At 35.8% G+C, this 12,944-nt stretch overlaps 1 protein-coding gene across 1 annotated transcript; it reads left to right on the top strand.

The window, feature by feature from the left end:
• The first annotated feature begins 250 nt into the window (after nucleotides 1-250).
• Nucleotides 251-12,085, top strand: LOC105036608 (receptor homology region, transmembrane domain- and RING domain-containing protein 1). The gene is given in 6 exon segments (XM_010912363.4): nucleotides 251-563; nucleotides 751-1,010; nucleotides 2,560-2,769; nucleotides 2,772-2,783; nucleotides 5,766-6,170; nucleotides 10,813-12,085. Coding segments are annotated over 5 exon segments (1,347 nt in total). The 5' UTR covers nucleotides 251-563; nucleotides 751-871; the 3' UTR covers nucleotides 11,394-12,085.
• The last annotated feature ends 859 nt before the right edge of the window (nucleotides 12,086-12,944 follow it).

The raw sequence follows: 12,944 nt of genomic DNA, 5'->3' as shown, positions 1-12,944 counted from the left end.
ATGGATTCTATAAAAATATATTAAGATATGTATTTATCGAATGTGGTCCATAAAAATCAACAATTATTGCTGGCTGATCATAGTCCACAATGCATAGACAATAATTTTCGAGTTCATTGGATATCCTATAAGATTTAATCTCAACCACTCAACATCTTCCATCACCTACGTCACAAAATCATTACCCAACGATCCTTTATACGAATGGTGTTACCGTTGCCACCGTATATGCTCGCTCCAACCCAAACGAATATCCCACCATCCATCCACTTGCCAGTATTAATTTGTCCATATTTAGTTTTTTCTCCTATTTCATCTCCAATTTCGTGCAATTAATCGAATTAATTAAATAATAATTAGAGAATTCTAGGGGCGCCTGGCGGATAGGCTCGAAGCCGCGAGGAGAGATCCAGGTCCCCTCGAGTTCCCCTGCCAGCTTGTTCCGCCGCTTTCCTTAACGTGCACCAGCGCTCTCCCCCTCGATCTCCTCTTTCTCGCTCATGGAAGCCGATGTTTCTATTCTCGTAGTCCCTAGGGTTCTTCTCTTCATCCGGACACCTCAGGTTCTCTTTTTCCCCTTATCTGATCTCTCTCTTTCGATTTGTCTTTCTCAAAATGCGATAACGATTGGATTTGCCCCCAAAATTTTGATTTTGCTCTCTTAATATCATCCACGCGTTTCGAAAAGTTATTATTATTTTTATCGGTTTTATTTATTGATTCGTTTGTGAAGATGCCTGGGATTTGCAGAATCTGAATGGGTGGTGGGTCGTTGCCGTTTGATGAAATAAAGGTTGTATTTTGGAGTGATTAGCAGTATAGGGTGGTAAATCCAGTGTTAAATAGAAGTGTTTTCTGTGAGCTCGTTGAGATGGGGTTGCTGAATTCCGGGGGAAGTGTGCTATTTATTGGCACTCTTCTTTGTCTGCTGGTTCGGTTTGCAGATGCGAACGTGGTGCTGATTGGGAGGAACGTGTCATTGTCATTCGAAGATGTCGAGGCAACTTTTGGTGAGAAGTAGAACCTTTTTATATGACTTTAGATACTAATTCTGATAACTTCAAATCTTGAGTGAAATAATATCATTCTATTGCCTGGTTTTTGTGTTGTTTGATACTAGTTTTTAATTAGCACATAGTTGATTTTTTATACGTAGAATTTCTTGATTGGATACAAGATGAAGCATAGGGTCTATGCCATGTTGAATGTGAAAGATTGTGTTGATAAGAAAGTTTGCAAGACTTGATTCTTAAAGGGGAGTATGTTCATGTTGCTAAAAGTAATCTAATGTTGAAACTTCTATTGTTCATTAAAAAAGTAAAGCAAAACCACAAGCTGCAACCTATGCAAATTGGTTAAAAAATCAACTAAGAATAACTGAGTAATCATAGCAGATGTTAATGCAGATAGTCCTAAACTTTATCAGAGAAGTCCTCAAGGTGGAAGCCTCTTTCACATTGGCTGATCAAAAGGGATGCTTTAGGAGCTTTGTTGGATCATGCAGAATTTTAGAAGTGAAAAAATAAGATGCAAAACCTTTAGGATTGGTGGAAAATGTCAAACAACATATTAACCCGAAGCAACAAAATTGAGCAATGGGGGTGGCTTAGACACTGAGTGATGTCATTGGTTAAAAATTTGAATATGTTTTGGAGGCACTCAGAATTTGGTTGGAGAGAGTGATCAGAGCAATGGATCAAAGATATCAACAAGTCATGGAAGACTTTCAAGTTTTACAAGATTAATATAGTAGAGGAAATTTGAAAGTCATTACTATGGTAGTCATTACTTTTATAAAAGTCACTGCTTTTATTGAAGACTTCAAGTGCAATAAATGGTTCTAAATGGAGAAAATAGCTGAGAAATAGAGATCACTCAGCAACAGGTTCAAATGTGAGATATCACCATGAAATATGCAAGAAGAAGGAAATATGCAAATCCTGTAGGTTCATGGAACATTATATATGGAGAAAGAAGATTGCTGGGAACTTGTGGAGAACTTTAGCAACCTATATAGGGAAATAGGGATTAGTGCCCTAAACTGGAGGGTTGATTTTTCTATAGCACATGGAGAAAGTTGAAGGTGTTTTGAAAAGAAGTTGTGTCAGTGAAACCAAGGTAACATTTTTAATTTTGAAAAGAAAAATGCTCCTGGTTTGGATATTTGTCCTTATTTTATCTTGCCAAAGTCAACAAGCATATTATAAAAGAGGTGCCAATAAGATCTTCCATGAATTTCATCACTGTAACAAATTTTATGAGTTGTTGAAGTCAAATTCAGTATCCTTATGTTTGTGAAAAGGGAAGTCTGCAACATTAAAAAGGTTTTAGCCAAAAAGCTTGTTTAATGGCAAATGTGTGATAGTTATAATGCATAGATGAGTACGGTTAATGGTGTTTTCATGTTTTTGATGGTTAAATACATGTGCATAATTTTCACCTGACCATCATGCAATTCTTTTTGAGCATCAACAACATTTTTTCTGAAATCATTTTCAGTATGTTTGTATATGGTAACTAATGAGGTCCCCTAGTCATGTTTTCATTCTATTTTCCCAGCACCGGCAATAAAAGGATCTGGTGAATGTGGTGTATTATATCTTGCTGAGCCTCAAGATGCCTGCACTCTATTGACAAATAAAGTTGAAGAAGGGCCAAATCCTCCATTTGTGTTGATCATAAGAGGAGGGTGCACATTTGATGATAAAGTTCGACATGCACAAAATGCTGGATTCAAGGCTGCTATTGTATATGACAATGAAGATAGTGGCCCTTGATTTCAAGTAAATTTTCTTGCTTTAGTCACAATGTTTCTAACTTCAAAAGCTTTTAATTATATTTATTCATTTTTATGTAGCTATGACCCAAAGGATCATCCCTTTCTCTATGTTAGAATCATAAATTCAGAATGCCTGACAACATTGAAGTTTTCTCTAAATTGCTTCTTGTATCTTTAAATGTAATTATATGCATGCTAATAAATTGATCATCTTTCCCTTTTAAAGTAGGTAGAATATTCTTCACTATTACACTTATCTCAAACTAGTGTCTTGTTTTCTGATTAAATTTTGCTGGGACTTATTCATGAATTGGCGATTGGCTGATGGGTACTTCTTTTTTAATCTAATGTTAAGGCCTGTCTTCTTCAAAGTTCAGCAGTACTTTAGAATTTGAAAGTAAGTTTTCTGAGCTTAGTATGTGGAGCATATCCAGATGTCAAGTAGGGAGGTGATGCTTTTAAGTACTCGAGTAGCTCTACTAGATGTTTACCGGAAGTTTCTGTGTTATATATCTAGTATATACTTGAAACTGGATAAGTTATTTTTGGATGAAACTTTTTTTTTTTATTAGCAGGATTAGGCTAGACCTTTAGTTGTTCCATTAATGTTATGGTTTTCTTGGTTACAATGCTCCTGCAATTTCATCAACTATCTATATGGTACTTTTTTTTTTTTTTGATAAGATAGAGCATTCATATAAGCCTAGTATGAATACAACCAAAAAGATTGGAAAGCAAAATATCATGGAACGGCCCTGGAGCAGGCCCAGATCAGCATCTATATGGTACTTCAATGTGGAAAATTGACTTAAATAATAGGCCTTTCTTGAAAAGGTAGATTCATGGACAAGATTTTAAATTAATGTCGGGATATTTACTTGAATGTAACTTATGTATCCGGAAAATTTATAAAATAAAGTTAAAATAAATTTCTAGTTTGCTTTGTGAAGTACTTGCTGTCAATGTTCTGGGCCTGTGCTTATCACATGGTTGCTTGACAAGACTTTTTAGCAATTAGCAAATGAGTTGCAGATCAGACCCTTGTTACATATATATATATATATATTATATATATATATATATATATATATATATTCTGTCCATTGAGTGGCTGTGTTTTTTGTTTATGAAGAAGCCTCTTCTATCTAGTTTTTGGGATTTGTAGAAGTAAAAAATTTGACAGATATTTGAATTAACTAAACTGTCAACAAGCACATTTTCTCTATGCCTTTTTTTTAATATGGGTTCCCTTCACTAATTCAGTTATCCTGGAAGACATTATATGCTGATGCTCGTGAATTAAATATCTGACCCTATATTGGCTATTTTAGAGGTTGTAGTTGTAGCTTCTAGTTGAGGTGCTTTAGTGCTTGAATTTAGATAAGTCTTAAATTTCTGCACAAAACATTCCCATGATCAAATCTGGGGATGTGTTTTACTGCATAGCAACTGATATTATGTTTATGCAGGGAAAAATGTGAGATAACTTTAATAACGAGCTTCTTATGTTGAAGTATTCAAAGGATTAATTAGAAAAATTTCCAGCTTAGTTATTTTTATGGTTGACTATTGATTCAAAATACTTGAATTACAGTTCTAGATTAAATGGGATGATTTAGTGCCAACAGGACCTGGGCCCTTTTGTTGGCACTCCTTTCCTCAGTGCATGTGATATTTGGAGAAGTTTATATTTGAACCCAGCAGTTGGCATTCCCACTGCATTTCTGAAAAAGGAAAAAGGATATAACAATGCCAAAAAATGCTTAACTGTTAAAATGGTATTGAATCAAGTCAAAGGATTTAAGAAAAGAGGTAGAGAGCAAAAAGGATTTGAATGGGGGTTCTAAGGAAAATAATGACAATTTCCATTTTGGAATGTTGGAACCGATTACAAAGTGTTGTCTATAGAACTGATGTTGACATGGTAGGATGAGTAATAAGTCTTTTTGGTTAATATTTGTTTTAATTTCCACTTAATTTAATGTGTAAGAGTGTTGGAATTGACAAGGGTTAGCACAAAAAGGAAAAGACTTTCAAGTTGATGTTGTCCTGGAACTTGATAAAACCATTTGTTTTACACAACCAAGTAATTTTATAAAAGCCTGTTCAAGTTTTGTGTTCTTTGAAGTTTGACTTGGGAAGTACTTAAAGCTATCTTTGACAATAAATAGGAAAATAAGATTATTGACAGGGAACCACGGTCTTTTAATTTTGCACATATTTTAAAAAGAGAACATTTCCTATTGGTTTCTTCTTTTTTTTTTTTTTTTGAACCACTTAAAAACTATCGCTACCATTCATCTATATGGATATGAATATGCACTATGTTAGCTGTAATCCTTATTTTCTTGGATATGCCAGCATATTACAATCGTAAAATCGCAAACTATGTTTCATTTAGATTTGCTTTTTTTTTTTTTTTTTGGGACCAGTTAAAAACTATCGGTACCATTCATCTATATGGATATGAATTTGAACTATTTTAGCTGTAATCCTTATTTTCTTGGATATGTCACTATACTACAATTGTAAAATTGCAAACTATTTTTCATTTGATTTGCTATGCATTAACTTTCTGATTGTGCAAATTTCCCTTAGCTTCACACTGTTTGTTTGTCCTAAAGACTTTTGCAGCCCACTTTTCCTGGTTTCCAGCATAGCTCAATCCTTCCAAAAATGCCAATGGCTACATAATGATATTAGTACAAAATAGTTATTGCATGTAATATGTAGTTCTCATATGGCATGACCAGACCTGATGATCCTCTTTTTATAATTTTTGACAATATTTAACTTGCACATCAAAATCAAAGAACTGAATCTTTTAGGTCATTATATCATATTCCTGCTATGCATTTTCTCACTCCTAGCCTCTTAAGGATATTACCTTATCTCTGATGCAATTCCACATGACCTGGCTAGTTGCATTTTATAGTCACTCTTTTCTTAATAATAAATTCATTAGCTAAAAATTGAAGTTATACAGTGGCAGGAACTCCAGGTGGCATTCATATAAATGCTGTGTTTGTCTCTAAGGCCTCAGGCGGGATACTGAAGAAATATGCAGGTCATACAGACGTGGAATTCTGGATAATACCAAACTTTGAAAGTTCAGCATGGTCAATTATGGCTATTTCCTTCATATCACTCCTCGCCATGTCTGCTGTTCTGGCTACATGCTTTTTTGTGCGCAGACACCGCATAAGGCGTGAACAGCCTACCATTCCTAATGTCCGAGAGTTTCATGGGATGAGCAGTCGACTGGTCAAGGCAATGCCAAGTCTCATATTTACGTCTGTTTTGGAAGATAATTGCACTTCATCGACGTGTGCTATCTGCCTAGAAGACTACAGAGTTGGAGAGAAGCTTAGAATATTGCCATGCCGTCACAGTATGTCTCTTATCCATAACAAAATCAACTTTATTTTTGCTCATACTTCATTTAGCAAGAAGGCTAATTGTCTTTGCTTACTGTGCCAAGTGACTAAAAGGTTAGCCTTAAATATGTGCAACATGGTAGTCATGGCATAACCAGGCATCATAATTTTTGACCAAGAACAACACCTTTTATGCATCCTAAACATATTCATATGATGGATAGTTTGTAGGAATTGAAAACAATGTAGTGCATCTATGCAAAATATTTGTTCACCATTTGAGCCTGTTCAACATCACTCATGGAAAATTATTTTACTTGCATGAGTCCTTCGAATCTAAGTAGATTTTTGATGTTTGGGATTTTTATCAGAATTTTGTATATATGACTGTTAAAAGAGCCTTGGTGCCATGGTAAGGTTGCTCCATTATGACTTAGAGGTCACATTTTCAAAAAATAGAAATAAGTTCTCTGTATGTGTTGGTAATGCCTTGTGTATATCTGACCCTCTCTGACCCTGCAATGATGGAGCTTTATGCACTAGACTGCCCTTCTATGTAGAGCTGCTTTGGTAATGATTCTATCTCGTATTCTTAAGTAGACATATTTTATCACCATCATATTTTATCAAGATTTAAGTTGCTTAAGCCTTAAAAACATGTTTTAAATGATTTTTTTTCTTACATGAATTCCTTTATTGATTGATAGATAAATTGCACCAACCAACAAGTGCATATTTTTTTTATTGCATTGTAGTAGCAATTCTGGCATTTGTAATGCACACTTAAGAAAATAAAATAAATAAAATAAGAATATCATGGGGATATATGAGCTTTGTAGATTGCAGAGAGTACTCCTGAACCATTAGATTTGAAATTATCAGAGAATTGTTAGAATTAGAGAGTTCATGGTTTCCAAAACCACCAATATGTGACAGTATGACTGGCATGTCTATGTATATACACATATGTGTATGTATGTATGTATGTTGCTGTTTTGGTGTAAAACCAGCACCAATAGGGGTGCTAGGATACTGAAATGGCCATTCCAATGCGAACCAGACATATTGGTGCATATTGGCTGGACCAGACCGATTGATACGATATCGATTGTTTTTCAATTTTTTGAAATATGATACTAATGGTTTTGAACCAGACAACATAAAAGGCTGTAGCAGCAATAATTTCGAGGTGACATGACAATATTGGAGTATACAATGTGAATCAGAGAAAAAGAAAAAGAAAAACTCGATGGTTTTTTCCCCTTAGCATTAAACTGAAGCTTATCCATCTATATGTCATCATTTGCCAATTGATTTGTTGAAGTTTGTGTCATTTGAAGACTAAGTCTCAATTTGAAGTGAATGATGAGACCTTTTATGAATTTGGACCATTATTCTTGCTAAAACAAACTGGGCAAGAGAGGATCCTAGCATAAGATACCTAAGTCTGCTTGGCAAAAAAAAAATTGATTTTCCTTGTCAATAATGAGGTTTTAGTATTATGAGACCCAGCCTAGTGACTGAAATAACCCATAGAGCCATGATTTCCTAAACTGAGTTCCAAATCAACTCTTCTATGTTCGAGTCAAAGGAGGAGATGGACTCCCACTACCTTGACTTCACTGGAGGCTAGGAAAACCCTAGCCTCCTACCTCTATTAAACCAGTCCCCCGCCCTTGAGATGCACCATTGTCGAGCACCTCCCCTTCCTCTCTTCTCTTTGGGGACATTCCTTGCCATTCCACTGTCTCTATCTTGCCAATTTGGCCTGAAACCTTGTTGGAGACGAAGTATTAGAGCCCTCACCTCATCATCACCGCCTCTCCTACGTTATCCGGCATACCCCCCATCTACCAATTTATAACGCTCCAAGAATTGCTTGGTTTCCACTACTAATTCAATCCTTATTTCCATATCCACCCATCTCCCCTATTTTGTAATAACAACCCTTGTGGGTCTCCAACAATCTCTCTCCTTGACATCTTTTGGTTGATGTTGAAACCCTAACCACCGACAAGAAAGCTGAGGCTCGATTGTGCAGCCACCATCATCAAAATCCTTGTTATGGCTCTCCTCTATTTTCACTGTCACCTGGTGTCATCATCACCACCTATCATCAATCCTTTGGCAAGCATGGACCGCCACCACCACTAGACCACCACCTCCCACCCCATCGTCCTCTTTCCCAAAAAAGGCCACGAAGACCCTTTTTCCTCTCTATTTTTCACTCTTTCTCTTGCTCTCTCTCTATCTTTCTCTCTCTAAACATCTGGGTGGATCCTAGGGAGGTTCCCTTCCTCTCACTTTCTCTCTCCATTCCCCTTGGTCGATCTTCGTAGTGGATTTTGATATGATGTTTTTATGACTCCCATCTACTTGGCCTCCACCTCGATCTTTGTCAGGCATCATTGGACCCACCATTGACAACTTTTGTCCTACTATCTTTACCCTGATTGGACTTGTTTCACGATTTGATCCGTTGAATTACCTAGACTAGACTAATCTAGGCCACCAAACACTACCATCTATGGAAAAGCCTTGTCTTTCCTCCAACTCTCCTTATCTATTTTAGAATTTATCATGGTTATATTTTGACATGATATATTTTTGGATTAGATTTTGAAGGAAATTTTCAAAGTTCATTAGATTTATCTGCTAAGTATGCTTGTAAGGTAAGTAATGATTTGCCTTTCCTAGTTTTTTCATTTATTTACTTTGATTAAATATGGATATCAAAACAATTATACATTAAGTAACTTGCAATTCATGAGTTTTATGAACTTGTCTTTTAAATGGAAAACAAAATTGTAAACTGGAAATATAATTTTTATGACCAAATATTATGTTCATGTATTTACAAAACTTTTATTGAATGGGCATACTTGTTTTAGAATTTGAGATGTATATATGTTTTATGAATAGCTTTGATAAATCTTGAATTTTGGATTTCTAGCTTGAGTATGCTTTGGACCCTATCATTTGGGGTTATATGTTGGTATTTTGACTGCTCTGGAACTCATTATTCTAGCTCAGCCACAGCATAAAAATATGGTATTCTGGCTCACTCTAGAGAGTATTAGTGCAGTATTAGAAAGAAAACATATTTAAAATATAATGACTTGCTATTAAGCTCATTATTTAGTCATTTTTTTCTTTACAGATCCAAGAACTAATTGCTGATGGGGTACTGTTATAGGAATGTGACTACATATAAGTGTGCTTATATGCATAGATATGATACCTTATGCATACACTTTCTAGATGTTTCCACATCATAGATGTCATATAAGTTTTATTCTTTCTTGCATGTTTATTAGTTGGCTCCCTTCAGTTCAAGGGAATAAATTTTGGAATCATGGTGCATTGGCATGAGTAGATGGGTTTTAACCAAGGTGGGTTGGTAACCAGGTCTCCAAAACCCAGTGACTTCACTGACTGAGCTAGTTGGCATCCTTAAAATTGATTTTTCTTCCTATAGTTATACTTAAACCAATTTGGCATATACTATTTTTTGCTACTAGCTTGTGCATATTTTGGAGGCTTTACAGTTCAACGCATTTTTTATGTATCAGAACAATAAGTTTGTAATGAAAAAGAGAACACAAAAACACTAAATATGCCTCTGCTGTCCAGTCACTTGAAACGGGAATGGTAATGCACTAATTCTGCTCTCCATGCAAGGTGTCACCATGACAGGGATTCCACAAAATTTACCTATTAAAATCAGTGGACATGTTCGCCAATGTTAATGTGGTTGGATATGATTAACACTTAAGTTTGCTTATGTCAACATAATACTTGTTCTCTAAGACTCCTTGTTTTCCCCTTCAGTTATCCAACATAGTATCAAAGTGGCCTAATTTTTAAGCTAAATGCCCCCATCTTGCCAGTGGACTGGGGCACTGTTCCATCACAATACCCAAGTGATCCCACATCTAACACTCAAAAGACCACACTTAATTGCCAAATGATACCTTTTGTTGTCTTAGGATATGCCATTTTATTTAAAAAAAATAAACATGCCCTTTATTTCGCTTTAGATGATTTTTTTTAAGCTTAACAGGGAATGCATGATCCTCATTTATTTGGAAAATGAAATTAATATCAGGCTCTTTTGTAATCAAATGGGACTGGATATACCTTGGTAGCTCCAACGCCAGAACCTTGCTGCATCTCTGTAACATACTTCTGACAGGACAAGCACAAATTGCACATATGAAACTTCATGGGTTAAAACAATTATTCCACATGAAATTTGGGCTAATGGCAGTCAATGGCACATCGACTTGTTTATTTAAAATTTAGATCAATATTTAAATAATAGAGTTGCTAGCTTTTTTTATTAGCATTTTTTTTACAAGTTTTATTTTTTTTGGCTCTCTTTTCTTTTCTTCTTCTTTTTTTTTTTTTTTTAACCTGGAGGTGGTTTGGGATTTGGGAATAATAATTGTGCAAAGCATATTTGGAGTAGTTGCACAACTTTATGCATGGCTAAAGGCCACTTTTATTTCTTGCATTCTTTGTTGAATAAGATTTGGTTTTCTGAAAGACACCTGGCTGATTAAAAATTTGCTAGTAGTTTGTTGCCTTTCAATTAGTTTGCTAGTATTTTATTCTATACTTTTACTCCATACTCTTTGTTGAATTTTTGTGCAGAGTTCCATGCAGTTTGTGTTGATTCCTGGCTCACCACCTGGAGATCATTCTGCCCTGTTTGCAAGCAAGATGCCCAAGCAGGCATAGCCAATCTTCCAGCATCTGAGTGCACCCCATTACTCTCTTCTGGTGCGGCGACTCCTTCCACTGCTGCATTATCATCATTTCATTCATCCGTGGCATCATCTCCATCTTCAAATATACAAATAGTTTCCACACCTTCTCGGTCAGAATCAACTTCTCAAACTCCATTCCTTTCTATTCCTCCTCGTATTCCTTACCCACGTAGTACCTATAATCACTCACCAGCTATCAGTATAAGCAGAAGCTCTGCTGACCTTAGAAATGCTTCATCTCATAGATCTCGCTCTTCTCATATAGTCTCCCCACACTCCATGGGTTTTCCTTCATCTTCACCCATCCATTCAAGATTCACATCCATTTACATTCCTAGTTCGAGTAATGCATCTCCAAGCTATCTTGCTGGGTCATCCAGTCGACAGTCATACCTTCGGCATTGCAGTGAGTCAGGGGCAAGTCTGTCTGCTTTAGCCTCTGCACAATCTTTGCCCGGATGTTGATTTATCTCAGTTACTGGAGGGAGTTCTCGAACTGGTTACAAACCCAAATTGCTGCTTATGATACACCATGTTGGGGTACAGGGCAGCAAAGCGCGCATCAGTTCAAGGGTGCAGCATCAGTTCATCATACCATAACGAAATGGTTGTTTCAGGATCCTTGTGACAATCTTGTTTCTTGCTGATTGGTGGTTTTTATTTAATGAGTTTGCTATATTAAGTGAGGACTGAACTGTCATCCTTGTCTCATGAGATTGAGAAATGCTTACCGTAGATGCTTGTTGTTATTTGCTTTGGAATTGAATGTCTGGAGACAGGAGAGCTCCTTTTTCAAGCTTGGATTTATCAGTCATCGTTCTTCTGTACTTACAAATGAATTGGATGGTTACGTGGTGAGTAGACCAATGTGGCTGCAAGTTCATCATCAAGTAATATATTCTTCAAAGATCTTTTGCCTTGTGGTTGATTTTGGATCATAAGTGTGAATGAATTGGATGCTTGCGTGGTGAATAGACCAATGTGGCCTGTGCTAGTCCATCAAGTAAATTTGTTCTTCAAAGATCTTTTGCCTTATGGTTCACTTTAGATCATTAGTGTTATAGGGGCTTCTAATCGTTTATTCGTAACATATTGATGTATGTATGTTTTATTGTTGTAAACTTGGGTATCTGCCCCTATTTTTGTTTGCTGGCTTACCGTGGATAGAGTTTTTGTTCGGTTGTTTCTTTAAAGCTGCTGTTTTATATAGCTTATGCCTTCAGTTGTATAACTTCTGGAGCTGAGCGCCTTTGTTGCCACTCATTTAGCTGGAGTTAGTTGTCTTTTCACCATGTTTGTTCTCTTGTTCTTTCCTGCTTCACCATATTGGCTATCATATCTGAGTGAGAACTGAGCATTCATCTTGTCAGATTGAGAAATGCTTATAGATGCTGCTTGTTATTTGCTCTGGAATTGAATGTTCTTGTTGATTAGGAAACTGAACTGGATCAATATTTGAAAAATTCAAAAATCAATTCAAGAATTCAAAAGTCAAACTCGAAAATTTCAAAACTTGAATTCTGATTCTCTCAAGTGATTGACGAGGAAACCAAGCTAATCAACATTTGAGAATTTAATTCTCTTTTTTCTTTGATTGATTTGAGAATTTTGAGGCTCTAGTGATTGATAAGGAAATTTAGCTGGATCAAGATTTGAGAATATGAATTCTAATTCTCCAAAGTGATTGATGACAGATTTCCAAGCTACAATCATAGTTTGAGTTTCTATAAATGCAATAATACTCCTCCCTAAATTATTATAGTTGAATCTCTATAAAAGTTGTGATATTGGCTTTTCATGAATGCTGCAATATTGATTTTCTTACCAAAAATTTTGATTAGCTTGAGTACCAAAAATTTGGATTTCCAAATCTTGATTAGCTTGGTTTCCTTGTTGATTCCTTGAGTGAATCAAAATTGAGTTGAGTTTTGAGTTTTTGAGTTTGATTCTTGAATTTTCAAGTTTTGATCTAGCTCAGTTACCTTTTCACTGGACATGGTAAAGCTTATCATTCAA

This window comes from Elaeis guineensis, chromosome 1 (genome assembly GCF_000442705.2).
Source record: "Elaeis guineensis isolate ETL-2024a chromosome 1, EG11, whole genome shotgun sequence".
Classification (NCBI taxonomy): Eukaryota; Viridiplantae; Streptophyta; class Magnoliopsida; order Arecales; family Arecaceae; genus Elaeis; species Elaeis guineensis.
This window is presented reverse-complemented; position numbering and strand designations above follow the sequence as displayed.